General features: G+C 39.4%; 1 protein-coding gene and 1 non-coding gene across 2 annotated transcripts; one reads left to right on the top strand and one right to left on the bottom strand.

Moving 5' to 3' along the window:
* The first annotated feature begins 4,676 nt into the window (after positions 1 to 4,676).
* LOC111340322 (uncharacterized) lies at positions 4,677 to 7,178 on the top strand. Its single transcript, XM_022947150.2, has one exon. The coding sequence runs from the start codon at positions 5,069 to 5,071 to the stop codon at positions 5,786 to 5,788; it is 720 nt and encodes a 239-aa protein (XP_022802885.1). The 5' UTR covers positions 4,677 to 5,068; the 3' UTR covers positions 5,789 to 7,178.
* A 410-nt stretch (positions 7,179 to 7,588) lies between these two features.
* Positions 7,589 to 11,155, bottom strand: LOC111340298 (uncharacterized). The gene is made up of 5 exons (XR_015992789.1): positions 10,725 to 11,155; positions 10,087 to 10,152; positions 9,182 to 9,328; positions 8,530 to 8,584; positions 7,589 to 8,344 (listed from the first exon to the last, which is right to left on the bottom strand). It is a non-coding gene; the product is annotated as an uncharacterized LOC111340298 (transcript).
* Between the last annotated feature and the right edge of the window lie 4,518 nt (positions 11,156 to 15,673).

The following is a 15,673-nucleotide window of genomic DNA, read 5'->3' on the forward strand; positions in this document are numbered from 1 at the left end:
ACCGCCCTTTTTACCTATGATCTTTTGACATTTGGGTTGAAAAAGTTCTGCCTTGTCAGTTTACCGGGACCGTGTAGATATTTGGGTACTTGGTACCCTCTAGCTTTTGTTTTCTTTATGTTTTTTTCTTTTTCATAGAATTTTAGTGAGGTTCGCGTGACTTTCCTTCAATTAATGACATGCACACCTAAACAATACCTTTCCAATGGATACGTCAAGAGTGGAACAATTAAAGCTATGTTGTTTTTGGTTACTCTTGCACAAATAGCGTCCAGTCAAGGTGTCACATTCAATGGCAAGCCAATAGACACATACGGTAGAGAATCACTCATGATATTCCTAACACATCACCAAAAAGTCCACGTTAAATTTGATTCGAGAAATTGTTTGAATTAATCGACTTTTTGAGCTAAACCTAAACTGAATTATCAGTGGAGAGAAGTGAATTTAGTGATCCTAAGAAGGATGGTGTTCTTTTCTATCAGTCTGAAATTATCTCCGTATTTTAAATCTGTCAAAAAGATCAACATTATACTAGTTTGGTTTAATGCTGAAGGCGATGACAGCTGAAATATCTTTAACTTTCTATTGGCAGCCAACAGCTAACCGTTTAGCAAGAAATTGTAATAAAATTTAGGCTAAATTTCAAGCTTGTCCAATCACACTCTTGCTCAAAAATTGCCATACTAAACCGTCCTCGCTACCTTTTTGCTTTATCAATCTGACCTCTGAAGTGTTCAATGTGTTTACCAGCAAATGATTTTTTAGGTTTCTTAGCACAGACTGGTATTTGGGCTCTATACAGGTGCTTGTTATCAACAAAGACCAAGTAAAAATAGGGGAGCAGGTCCACCGTATTCGGTTTTGATGCTAACTTGTTTTTATTGAGTAAGTGGATCGATAAAAACAAAATTAAACACTGTTATTCAAACAAACAAGGAATATGAAGAACCGGAAGTACGAGTTATCTCGATCTCATTTTCTTGTTCTAAGAGAGGACCTCACATCTCTCTGAGTATAGATATAAGACTAGGTTTCGCGGTTTCAACCACCAGGGTTTAACCAGTAATGACGAAGGTGCTTTTGAAAGCAGTGCCGGCTTTTATTACTGGCTAGAGAGGAACTCACGGGAAACACATACGGTTTAATGCTGAAAAAAAAAAAAAAAAATTCGCAAAACGTGGTTAAGAATAAGAATAAAAGAGGAAGATAAAAAAGTCGATACAAGAGAAGAAGAAGAAGAACAGGAAAAAGAACACTAAGAAAGTGAGGATGATAATCATGGTTATTGTAATTTTTACGCAAGCTTTACTAAGTCCTAAACAATGAATCAATTTGTATATGTGAAGCGCCTGTCACACAACTGTCAATGTAGAGTAAATATCGGGGAAAGAAAATATTTAAGTTTCTTTGCTTTTTTGGATGTTTCGCGTGGTATTACTATAACAAACTAAACAGTGGCACTTACGAATTGGCGTCACGGATGACGCTTCTGTATTGTTTTCATTGAACGAGCTAGTGCTGAACGTGACGCCTATACGCGACGAATTCTGATGTGAAGACTTGCTTTCGTCAAATGCGCCGATCATATTCTTCATCAAGGTATCTTGTGTAGTACGAAAAACCACACTAAGCTTGGGAAATGAAATCTAGCCACAATGAAGAAACTCTGGCATTGTTATCAAAGTCCACCGTCAAACTTCTACGTGTTCGAAATGCAATCGATGACGGAACGCTGAAGAAAGAATCACAAATGCTTCAAAAGCAAAGAAAGGCAGAAGAGAGATTATACCAGAGAACAAAAGGGTATCTTTTACAACAGCGTTCAAAGATTTGTGAAACGAGGCCACTATCGTCTCGCAGTTTAAACGTAGAACAAGCTGTCACCAAATGGAAAAGTGACCCAAATCTGACGCGACAAAATTTGTCTCCTCAACTGAGAAGGAAAGAAATTGCTGTTAACAGAGGGAGACAAATTTTTTTATCTTCCTCTTTTCCTCACCTAACAGATGACACTGACAGGCACTCTGGGCTGAGCTTGAGTCCTCGCTCCAGACACCGTGTGTTATCATCGATAAGCCCTGAGCATGGCAGCGTTACAACCTCTCTTCCAGATATAAACGCCGCCTCTAAGCGGAAAAGAGGAGGTAAAAAGATCAGCGACTCGATACGAGCGTGGAAACTGTCTGACACTGACCTGGATGCTGGACGTTCGGCCTTTCACGAAGTCGCCACTACTGATGAAGAGTGGAAAGAATTAAGGAATTGTCGGTATCTACGCACTCTATCAGCAGGGAAAGAACTTAGCAAATGATCTTGAAGACGAAGAAAATTGCATGATGTATCAATATGCGTGGATGATGTTGCTCAAGTCGTAATCGAAGTCATGTCTGGCGAGGTGTGGTCATAAAATGACTCCTTCTCAAAAACCATGAACGACTTTATAATTGATGTGAAAGCCACGGGCAGTTTTAAAGTCAGTCATATGAATCAAATAATTCTTCTCAACATCATTGTCTTCAGGTTTTTTTTTTTTTTTTTTTTTTGAGAAAAAAATGCGGCATGGCCATACACATCGAAAAGATAGGGTAAACAAGTATTTAATGAAACCAATGCACACGAGCGGGCCACGAGAGCACCACATGATAAGAAAACGTTTGAACATAACAGTGACATATATACGGTGCTTGGGTCACTCCTAACTCTAGAAGCTAAATTAATCTCTTCGATTCCGACCCAACAGAGCCGAAACTACAGGCTGGCTCGCCGTTTCTTTGTTGACTTGATAAATGAGTCGAAGAAGTCAGTGATGTAAAATTCTCAAAGAGGATGATATGCCTAGGTTTTCCATCCCACAGTCATTCTATTGAGTACGCGGGTTTGTAAAAGTTTATTTGATCAAGTAAGTTGTTACAATTTTCATTATTCATATAAAAGACGAAAGAACCAAATCATATAATATATAAACATAAAATATCTATTCTATCCTTTTAGAAACGATTAATTCTGATTTTAATTACATTTTACGACTACCGGTTAACTTCTTTCCTTTGTGATTAAAAGAAATATTTTACGGTTAACTTTTCTTACAATTATAGGTTAAAAATTTGTCAGTTTTACTCCTAACAGCTACTATTTTTGGCCGTTTTACGGTTACCGGTTAAGGGCATTGAGGCTTCTGCAACCGTTAATTATTGGTTTAGCACTTCTCACACCCCCTCTGTAGATGTCATGCATATATCAAGTCAATTCTTTTACAAATGATGGGGTTTTTGAGTTACATGGAAATGAATAAATTTACTGCTTTGATCTCAGGTTATGTTTAGAGCATGTACTGTCGTAACGACTTCGTTGGAAATTCCTTATGAAAAATAGTGTCTGTGCCTGAATTTATGGATAAGGCAATACAATACAATACAATACAATACAATGTTGTTTATTTCGAGAGGGTAGATACATGATTAACCCAGTAAAGAGTTTTCTAAGACATGGCCCTCTAATAAACCCACCCAACCCACCTCAGGGGGTGGGTTGGGTGGGTTTATTACAGTAATCTCGTGTGTGGGAAATTGACGTCTCCTACCCTAGCCCTGCAGGAGACGGGACCTCCATTTATTCGTCCCTATCCGAGAAGACTAGAATATCTAACCATTTCTTGATATTATAGAAAGGTAGCATATTCTTCTCAATTATTTTAAGACCTTGAGTGTTGGTCTGGCCGGGCTCGAACCCTCGACCTACCGTACAACAGTCCAGCGCTCTATCCATTGAGCTAACCGCGAGGCGGTTAGCCGGGCATGCCATGCAATAAAATAACAATGAAGCGAACTCCTGAAATTGGAGAAAATAGTATTAAAATAGCGAGCTGTTTTCACAGACGATAAGATGCCAAAAATGGAGACTACGTCGAATTCACGTTTTCACCCAGACTCTATCATCCAACCGGCTAACTCAAATGTATACGCTCATCGCTTCTGGTTCAATTGAAGTCGAAGACCAGTGATAGCTTCATATTGGCTCGTGATTGTATTTCATTTTTCTGTATGCAGTTTTTTAAATTGTTTGTTTATGAACTTATCGGTGATATATTGGCCTCCCCCATCCGTTTCTTTGTCCAGAATAGCAAAGTCATGCGATTTGTGCATGTTAACTTCGCTAAAAATCCCGAAAAAGAGATTTGATTCTTAGAGCGTCATTGGGTCCTTTAGTAATTTTCTATGCGGTTTTGTCGCGTTGTCGAACTGAACTTACAATTGGAGTGGCATGAAACATCGTCTTCGAGCAGGCACTTGGGGACAATTACACGATAGGCAATGGATAACGATGAACGCTTTAACTCAAGGCGTTTACTCAGATGTATTAATTAACTACCAAACAACAAAATACGCTCATAAGCCCTGTTTAGAGCATTACCGGTAAATGATTTTCATCTTGAATTCACCGGTTGCATTTAGTGTCAATTTTGTCCTTATCTGGCTTAACTCTTCCGTGTGTTTTCAGTATATTCTTCCCTCATTAGTACTTTCCCACCATCATGGAAGAGTTATTTTTAGGCCTCCTCTCTTTGTGAGAAGACCGCAAAAATCGGCCACGGAAATGATTGACGTGACATGGCACCTGTTTGAGTGGGAAGACATACAATTAGTAGAGTATTTACGTCTTTGTTACGGTTGGTGCATTTGGAAAAATTTTACCGCTTGCGATCCGGTCTATGTCAGTGTTATGCATCTTTGGTCATTCTTGTTGCTTCTTGGCTTATACTGCTTCTTTCGTGTTTTTCTAAAGTATTGAACCATTATTCCGCTGTCTTTATCAAACTCGCGCTAGTTTGATCGCTACTCGACGTTGCTCGAATATCGTGACGTTAAGCTCTTTTGATTGTAAGTGTTTTGTCTATTTTGTGATATTGGACGGGAAGTCGTTTCTCTAAGAGCGGATACTATTATGATATCACATATCAATGAAAATTTGAGAGTTTCAGTGTCTTAGGTTTGTATCGGACGCAGGGAAATAATTCAAGCTTTAGGCTTAAAGGTCGCGCAAGCTCGTGAAGTTTACAGCTAACAAAATGAAGGCAAGTCACGAAGAGTCACCTATGCTTCTGTCGAAAAAAACAACAAAGACCTTACTCATGCGAAACGCTATCAACCAGGAGACTCTAAAGAAACAGTCTCGCCTCCTTGAAAAAGAGAAAAGTTCGGAGGAAAGATTATTCCTCAAGAAAAGGGAACACCTTTTACAACGTCAGGTAACAAGGGTCTTAGAAACCAGTCAAAGTCGACCTTCCTCCTCTCGCAGCATAAACATGGAGAACTCAGTTACCAATTGGAAAAAGGCGACAGCTTTGTCAAGAGAATATTCTCAATCTCTGCCGAAAAAGAAGGAAATAAATCTGACACCTTTGTCTTCTGGCAAGTTGGAAAACGCACTGAACAAATGGAAAAACGAAACCACTCAATCAGCTCAGTCTCCTAAGCCAAGGAGGAAAGAAATTTTGGGAAGTAACCAGCAAAGGCGGTTGCTCTCTGCAGTGTCTTTGCAGTCCAATGAGGACGACGAAGAGCCAGCTCCGCTCAGGTCTAGAAGTAAAACATTCTCAGCTTTTAGTTCTACAGTCTCTCTTCCTGACATACACGCCTCTTCCAATGGAATAACAGCACCCAAAAAATACATTGATACACAACTGCCTGATGATTTGAAAGTTTGTCAAGTGGATGATTGGAAACCTTTGAGACAGTGTCGATATTTGCGCACAGCTTCAGGAGAAGAAGAATTATGTGGCGTTTAGAATCAACGCTGCGCTATAGGCCAGAGTATACAAATGGAAAGAAACATGCATCCAACAAAGTTGAACATATTGGAGACGAGATGGGATACGCAATGTTACTAGACAATTTCCGTGGTCAATTGATAAAACAACCAGCGATGTCTGTTTTACACATGGAAAAAAATCAGATACCGTAAGTCAGAACTGTTAGCTTTTATTGTGCTCAATCTCAAAATTCATGTTTTGGGCATTTAATATCAGATAACTAAATATTGAAATCACAGCCTAAAATCGAGGTTTTTAAATATTTATGTCTTCTTTTTGGTAAAGTAAGATTCGTGGGCTCGCGTGAGGTCCTCATAGAGCACCAAGTTCGTGACTTTGCACGTGATAAACAAATGTTTTTTTACCAATTAATGCTTGAATTGTTTTGTTAAGTAACAAAGAGCAATCCAAGAGGTCTGGTTGAGAAGGTAAAAGTTCAGTGACGATCATTAGTCTCAAACGATCAATATGTTTATTGTTTAATAACAACTGCTTCGTTTGCCAGAGAATGGAACAATATTAATCTACAAGCTTAACATGCAGATGTTAACGACTTTATCGGTCAATTTATCAACCAGGTCTTTCTCTAAATCGGAAATACGCGAAATAACAAACACATCCAAAAATTTTACCTAGTTACCTACGCCTTTTAATGTGATCAAAAAGTTGAAGAGGTAATCACTGATGATGGCTGTTTTTTTTCTGCGAGGATCTACTACATTCCTGAAGTAATAGTATAGGTCAGTTATACACAGTAATAAAGAGCTATTTTCTATATATAAAAGGGAGAAGTTTGTGAAGAAACTATGGTGCTGCTTCGGTGGGGGTACTACAAGATAATTAGGTTTTATTAACTGAACTATAATGTAAATTGGCCACCGTAAGGAGTTTCAAAGCTGGCGTTTTGCTTTTCCCGCTGAAGAATGGCTAAGGCTCAAAACGTCAACGTTAGAAACTCTTTACGGTGGCCAATTTTCATATCAACTCGGTTGATATAACCAAATGTGTCTTGCGTTTCCCATACAGACGCGTGTACTCCAACAGCCAAAGCATAGATATTTTATTTTGATCCTTTAAGGTTACTGAAATGTCTTCAGAAACGTCACCAGAGCATAATCATCGAACGATAAAAACAAGATATTGAGAATCTCATGAGCGACACAGTTGAATTAGTTTTTCTATTTTTTAAAACAAATAGACGCCATGCATTGCCTCGGGTCTGTTTAGTCACAGATCTCAGATGACGTCAATTTGCGGTAATAACGGAAATGCGCCCATGAACCGCAGATGAGTGTGTAACTGATGGTCTTACCACCTTTTGACGTCTTCTATGAGCTAAAAATGAGTAGTAAAACTTGTTTTTTCACTTGGTTGTGTTAGAGTTCGGCTTCCCACCTCCTCCCCCTCTCCATCCCCACCCCATTCCCCTCTCTCTCCCCATCCTCTTCCCCTCTCCCTCTCCACCCTCCTCCCCTCTCCCTCCCCACCCCTCCCCACTCCCTCCCTACCCCCTCTCCCTCTCCCTCCCCAACCTCTTCCCCTCTCCCTCCCCACCCCCGATGCAATGTTAATTTTTCTACATCTTTCCTTGAAGCTGTGGTACAACCGTTTTGGGAAGGGGTGGGGAGGGTATCGAATAATAAATTCTGATGGTTCCAAACTGTTTTGAGCCATGATTCTTGCGATGAGAGATCACATTCTTTCGTAGAACGAATCGAGTTTGTACTGTCGCGATCGGTTCTTAGATTTTCAGTGTTTGCATTGCCATACGATGACATACCTATACCTCGTGGTTTCATTGCAATGACCGTAGATCAAAATTTCGTCTGAACAAATACATTTTTTTAATCCAGACAATGTCTTAAACCATTGTATTTTATTAATGTTTAGTTCAGTTACAAAAAAATTTGTCACTCTCCATATTCAGAGCGTTGCATCTTCTTTTCATTAATGGTTAATTTGATGTGTGATCATCGGATAATAAGACCTTTATAATTGAGCAGAACCTTCTACTGCACCAAGGCTTCTCACGGCCTGGTAGTGAAGGATTGGATTTCACTTTCTGCAAACTGCGCATGTCAGTTCACGGCCATCGATGCAAGGACCACATGGTAATACATAACAAGCACTTTACACAGGACTCAACTTGACCCCGCCACTGTTTCCACGGCAGATATGGTACATATTCAGCATCCTCATCCACGTAGATGAAATCAGTGTTGCCACTAGAGTAACTTTTCGTCATAAGATAGCCCCAGTACTCAAGAGTCCATCCTGTGGGGCACTCGTTTCTGGCAGGAATCATCACCCGGGAGCCACGTGACTCAAGATGGCATACTACACATGGTGCATTATAATGGTTAAGGGGCTTTTTAAAAGGGTTGAACTCACCGACTGCATATTCTGCGCCGTATACAGCAGAAGAAGAAGACTCCCATTTGTCATCATACCTTGCGTATAATGGCTGTTCAGGAAGGCAGATATGGTTTGAGCCTCCACCTGTATGACCGTGATAATTTCCACCAATGGGACCTAAACATCATACGAAAAGGGAATGGTAAGTCTCATGAGCGTGGTAACATATTTATGCATGCCCAGCAAGAGAATCAGTTTAGTTTTCCTTGTGCCCAGATTGTCCCACTTTAGGGCTTCCAAGACGGGCTGCTGGTCGAATAAAACTTGCATCTCCGCCTTACAGAGCATTCCGTCCAACTCACCGGTGAATTTATTGGCACCATTTATATTCCTGGGTGGGAGAATGCACAAGGTGTCCTTCAAAACACAACACAACAGCCAGCCATGACCAGGGCTAGAGTTTGGACATGTGCTCCAGGGTCCAACGCTGCGACAAGTGGCTCTCTACCATAACTCTCACATCAAATGAAAAACACCGATAAATGCGAAAGGTGAAAAAAAGAAAACCAGCAGAGAAAATAAGTTATGTACAGGTCTGGGTCGGTCCTTATACGAAAAAATTTGTTCCCGGTCGTCAGATTTTGTCAAACACTTTTACAATTTCAGAGCGAATTGGACTCCACTCAGTCCTAGAGATTATTGACATTTACAAGAGAATATGACAGTTAATAATCTCTTGAATCAGTTAAGTTCTATTACCATTATGTATAGCTGTGAAATAGTTTTCTTCCTCACAGCCTGTTTCAAGTACCTTTACACAAAAGCTATGCATTTCCGGGACACGAAGTGCGACCCCAACGAATTAACACTGCACCGGAAGTGAAGTTCATGTGATTGGCACTGCCACTGCCGCTCGGTAACCCAGGAGGTCTGACTTTACTTTGCTGTCTCCAAAGACCTCCGTCTTCTAGCAACACACAAAAAGTAAAGTTTGAAGGTCTTGGCCGGGCATACTCGTCCGAACATTTTCAGAGTCGTAGCAGATTTATGTGTGGAATACAGTTCTTGTTCACCTTTTACTCCAGGAGGTCCCTGGGGTCCAATACTTCCCGGCTCGCCTCGTTCCCCTTTAACACCGTCCCCACCATATCTCGTCCGTCCCTTCCTGATGAATAAGAAATTAAGTCAAGAAAGCCAAAGTTCCCCTTGTTATAAGGGTACCTCATGTGTGATAGGGCTTGGCCGTAGTAGTTTCAGACTTATAGAAGTTTAAAATACACTGTAACAAATCAGTTCCATAGTCACGGATTTAGATCAGTTTTTCTATGAATTCGACAAACATACGATTCACCCCATCAGTGCCTGGTCGTTCTGTTTATGGAATGAGCTCATCGACTATAACCTGAGGTCGGTGCACATTTAGTACCATGAACCTTTACTGAGTCGGGTTCAAAGATTCAACCGCAGCTTGTCTTTTGATCAATAATGATCCTTCGGAACAAGGCAATTGAAAATATTAACCTAAATCCGTAGAAATAAGCTCCACACCTACAAAGAAAAACGTAGTGTACTTCGAAGAGAAATGTGATATCACTTTTGAATTATTTGTTTTCTTTACCTTGACCTCAATTAAAAATTGTCAAATTCAAAATATGCTGAAAGCAACTCCGCAAAGCAAATTTAAAGCTAAATTTTGTTTTCCACTTACAGCCGACTAGCTCTAGACATTTTAAGCCGGTAATTATGTTGCACTGAGCACCTCAAGTATATTTCGTGTAAAACAATAATATTCTGGGTGATACTGTGTTCGAATTTTTCTTCGTGTACGTGTTTGCGTTTATTTATTTTTTTCACCACCGTAATGAACTGTCTCAAGTAAGGCTGTATCATATTCTTTCGTAAGTTATTATACAAACAGCACCTCTTAACACGGCAATTAACCACGGACTTAAAGCGTCTAGCCTGTACCCAACTTGGATGCATTACCCAACCGGATGTTCAAACAATCAAAGAAAGCAGACAAATAATTAAAAACATTTTCTTTTCATTACAGCTTTTAAGAGCGCCCAAACCGATGCGATAAGTATGGTATAACATGTTTGGTAGACGTACCTTTTACCTAACAGGTACATACACCTTTACCAAGTTATTGCCATCATAACTGACACCGAGTCAAGGTTAACGATTCAAATTTTTCACAAACCACAAGCTTTCCTCGAAAGGACCACTTATTTTACATAACTAGCGCACCTTACTCTCAACACTACACAAGCAACTGAGATACTAATACAGAATATCATGCTTTTTTATTGCAATGGATCTGGTTTCAGCTTATTGTTATGATAGGACATTCGCCATTTTCGGAATATATCCAGTAGAAAATTTGTGAGAACCCCTAACTAAAAATATTCTTTTCTGAGCCCATTTGGTCGACATTGTCCCAAAGCTGTTTCCTACGAGATAGTTGGTTTGAATTAAGGCTTCATTTTGATTTACTCCAAAATAGGCCAAAGGTTTGTTTTAAGTAGGTAAATAGCTGACGGAATCCCACATGCAGTCTAACCTCTTTTCCAACTGTTCCACTTTGCTGCCGAGTTCCTCTAAGGAGATCACATCTGAGCGTATGCTTCTTACGCGAATCTCACTTGCTTCAATGGAAGCCTGCTTTTGCTCGGACACAGTTGACGACTTTTCGTCGTCATACATCGGAAACGACACTCGGACTTCATTCAGCTCCGATTTAGCTTCCTTCACATGATGCGACTTTCAATACGCACTGATACGAACACTAAAAACATGAGATTTAACAGCATCAGGAAAACTGCGATCTCAACAACCATGACTGATGAAGAGAAAGGCAGACGACCAGCAGAAGACCGAAGAAATGCATCCTGGGAGGTCATACTGATTTTCAGTCTTCGAGAAATTTTCAGTTGAGAGTGGAGAGTGCTGCATGAACATTACGGCATGGGTATATCGTGCTTTATGATTGGCTTTTTAGAGGTTGTACCACCTTTGCAATCAATCAGATGCAAATAAGATCATTCGTAACATGGCCACCAACGTTTTCCCACGCTTTAGACCATCACCTTGTATTTATTTTGAGTTCTGATTGGTTACTTGTTACGTGCTCAATTGTTAATGGGCTTAGGCTCAATCGCGATAAGACTGAGTCTTTGGTTATACATGCCAAACATCGCCCACGACCACCAATATGTGACATCAAAATACCTGGTGTCAGGGTAGTTTCAACTGAGTCGGCTAGAAACATAGGAGTAATGTTTAACGATGTTATGAATCATGAGCATCAAGTTCAAAATATCTGTAAAGTAGCTTTCTTTCACATACGCAATTTATCTAAAATCAGGAAATGTCTTACTCAGAAAGATACTGAAACGTTAGTGCATGCTTTTATAACATCTAAGCTCAGTGGAAAATTGCAATTCATTGTTGGTAGAATTGCCACAATACTTATTAGATAAGGTTCAGCGGGTACAAAATGCTGCGGCGCGTCTCGTCTCCTGCACCCGAAAATATGACCGAATTACGCCAGTCCTTAAAGAGCTTCACTGGCTACCTGTAAAGCAACGTAATGATAATCTTTAAAATATTACTTTTTACTTATAAGGCCCTGAAAGCTTAGCACCTCAATGCATATCTAATTTTTTAGTACAATACTAAACCACCTAGAGCTTTGCGTTCGTCCGATAAGAAACTGTTACAAGTTCCTCGTTTCAAGCTTAAGACTTATGGAGGCAGATCCTTTAGTTATATAGCTCCATATCTAGATCTGTGGAATCAGCTTCCGGACGCCATACGGCAAGCACCATCGCTTGTGAAATTTAAATCCAACCTGAAGACTCATTTATTTGATCAAGTCTTTAATTAGCTTCATTAGGTTTTTGCTCAATACTTTTAGTAAGTTGTTTTAGTCATCTTTATCTTATTTTTTATCCACATAGCTGTACAGCGCTCTGAACTCTAGCATGGGTGCTATAAAATTCCTGTATTGTTATCATGGCCGTTGTGATAACTAAGTTGCGTGTTTGGCAGTATCTTTCCGGATCAAGTGCTTGAAACAAATATAAAGATGCGTGAACTTGACAGTCACCCCAGACTTTTTGAATCCGAGTCATTCGATTAGTCTAAAATGAGTTAAGCTCTTGCGTTCCGACTTTATATTAAGCATTGAAAGGGAAATCAAAGATTTAGAGAAGCCGGTAATGCATAGAGTATGGTACAAACATTCACGAAGCGCTACGTGCTGAGGCCACTACTGTAATACTGATTGATGTTTTGTTGTCTCATGTACATCAGATGTTTTAAGATTTCACTTCGACTGAGTGGGAAGGCTTCAGGTATGGAGGTCGGGGGGGGGGGAAAGGGGGTCTATTTAATACCTTATTATAGGAAATTAACAATGCACTTTATTAACGCGATTTTACAAAATTCGCGTTAACTCAATGTATCTTAATTAATGTCGATGTAAATTTCATGCACGCTATTTTACAACATTGTTATTTTAAAGCACCTTTATTTCCTAAAAGTTAACTACTGTAAATGCTTCTTTTTCTCCACGAGACATGTGTATGTTGAGATTTTACTGCAACAGACTGCGGTTTGGTTTCCGTCAATCAAACGAGTGAGCAGCTCTTGGTGATTTCACGGAGGCTTTGAAAGATCTTTTGAATTGATAGGGTCTAGTTAAGCTTCAAAACCAAATTTTCGGTTTTAATAAAAACTTAGAAACATCCGTGGACTTGTCTTGGAAGTTTCATTGACAGAGGCCAAAACGCAGTTTGGCGTTCAAAAATGTAAAGTGCGAGTTCGCAGCTATGAGAATAGCAGCAAATAAAGCAAGATGCTTATCGAAAAATCCGCGTTAATTTAATGCATGTAAACCTAATTTTTGAAAAGTTCGCGCTAAATTAGTGTAACGTAAATTTTCTTCGCGTTGTCATCGTGCATTGTCAATATCCTATAATAATAAGGTAGCTCCTCAATTTCTTCAATTTGTATAATCTGCAGATTCTTCGGACAATGGAAGCGATGGAAAGCTGATTAGGGGTTTAAGCCGAGAAATATTACCGCTTCTTTAAGGGATCATTTATCACAGATAGTCTTTAAGTTCTCATTTTTATATCAATTAAGGAATTACTGAGTAGATTTGAATGAAGCACGCCGACTAATGATCGGCTAGAAGATAATTATCAAGAGAGACACACCGCTAAACATGCTATGCAATTCTTTTATTTGACAGGGCTTTTCAAAAAAAAGCAATTACTAGTCATAATAGTTAAAAGAATCTTTTGTTTAGTTTTCGTTAATTAAAAAGCGTTGGAAACAAATGCAGTTTGAGTGATAATGGAATATATGCGCGTGCGTGCAATTCATGTTACTCAGTAAGTCTTCAGTTTGGAGAGTGAGTGATCTCAAGGCTATAACAAGCGGATAACAAAATCAACTTCTTCTCTTAAGCGGAGAGGACCACTTCAAAAGCTAACATGGACTTTGAAAAGGAAATGTATGAGTCTTTTAAAGTTATTTTTCACAACATCAAAGTTCTGGAAACCAAACGTAAGACGTCTGTCTATTGGAATCATTCAAAGAATGGAGTTAGTCGACAGCAACGTAAACTTAGTGCACCGGTAAACGGAGTTTCCACCGAGTTCGAAGAACAGCACAGATCAGCCAAAGGACGCTGTTTTAGTGTGTAAAGATGGATGTGTAGAACTGATATAGCTCATGTCGTACAAGGAATTTCCATTTACTTCATTAAGACTGTAGCACATTGTCTCTATCATGGATGCGAAGAGCGTCCTAACTTGGAAAGTGTGCGGAATCTTTGTTGGCTGACTTCAGAGAACTAAAAGAGTTGCGGCTGTCAGAACAACTTCTGTTTCTTGATCTGATGGACGAATTATATTCAAAGGAGCTAATTAATCGCCTAGTGAAAATACGGATCTATTTCAACTTATTCAAGAGAAAGAGAAAGCCATTTAATCATGCTGTTTACCATCAGATTAATTATGTAATATTAACGCATGATATAAACATTCTTTTTTGCTACAAAAATTGAATGGGTTCAGTCACGCACGTAACTGTTGTTCACGTGCAAAGCGCTCGTCGACCGCTAGAAACCATGTGAAACCTTTCAGTCTGTAGACACGTGATATGTTAAAGGACTGATGTGTAAAAAAGTTAAAACACATCAATCAAAATTTTGATGCTTCGTGAGAACGATTTCTTTCATTAAATACCCTCATTCAGTGAATAAAATAGAGTGACCTTGAGCATGAAGAAATTTTCATGGTTGGGCGGTCGGCCTCAAGATTTATAAATTGACTAGTATTTAACACTTTTTTTTAGCTTGATCCCATATTAACCTGCACTTGAAAATTACAGTTCACCTTTAATTTTTTTTTCTGAGGCTTCTGTCAGAAATTTAGTGGAATGTCAAGTGACGCACATGAATGCCATACCATTTTACATTACGTAACTCACGTGCAGTTTCACCCCAGTCCGTGTTATATAATTTTCTATACGATGAATATATGAAGTTCATATATTTTGAACTGCCGTTATTGATACGTATGATGCACGATCCTCGCAGTAGAGAGCGCTATTTATGCAATAGCGAAAATCAGACCTGAAAAAAATCAGGCCTGTACGGGATTCGAACCACTGACCTCTGCGATACTAGTGCAGCGCTCTACCAATTGAGCTAACAAGCCAACTGGGAGCAGGCCGTTAAGTTGATTCGTAATAAACCCGTGATGATAAATCAGATACGATGAATATATGAAGTTCATATATTTTGAACTGCGGTTATAGATACGTATGATGCACAATCCTTTCAGGTCTGATTTTCGCTATTGCATAAATAGCGCTCTCTACTGCGTGGATCGTGCATCATACGTATAATTTTCTATGTTTGTGTGCAGTGTGCGCATGCGTTTTAGGAAGGGGGGCGGGAAGGAGGGGGGTATCTTATAATCATATTCTCCCGCCAAAATCTCCTCTTAGCTTTCGACAGCAATCAATCATTTCTCTTTGACATTTTGGAGAAAAAGAGGGTCCGCTTCCAATCTGCTGTCATCTCACCAAGAGAATGTCTCCCGTGTGCAGAAAAATTTCCACTAGACTAACAAGTTGTTTTTGGAAAGCTAATACTAATCGTTGAATTAGAAGAAAACCGGTATTTCCCTTTGGGATGTACTTTCCAAGCTGGCAAATAACTGCGAACAAAATCTAACACAATTTATGACCCCTCCTTGGGTCAATTTACTTTTCTGGCTTGAAAGTTCTGCTTTTCTCGCTTTAAAGAACTTGTCTTAATTATATGGTCTACAACTCAATGATTCATTAACATCACCATGGGGGTAAGAACGGATCCTGTCTCTCCAAAGGTAGACGTGTTTTGTTACATTTTATCGAGTTGTTTGCCTTAAAATGACGCGTTCATATTGTCAATGTTTTGACTTTGCCTGCTTCAAAGTCTTCATA

The sequence above is a fragment of the Stylophora pistillata genome, chromosome 10 (assembly GCF_964205215.1).
Source record: "Stylophora pistillata chromosome 10, jaStyPist1.2, whole genome shotgun sequence".
Lineage (NCBI taxonomy): Eukaryota > Metazoa > Cnidaria > Anthozoa > Scleractinia > Pocilloporidae > Stylophora > Stylophora pistillata.

What these genes read in the sequence shown, in the direction of transcription:
- LOC111340322 (XM_022947150.2), top strand. Translation starts at nt 5,069, where the DNA reads ATGAAGGCAAGTCACGAAGAGTCACCTATGCTTCTGTCGAAAAAAACA.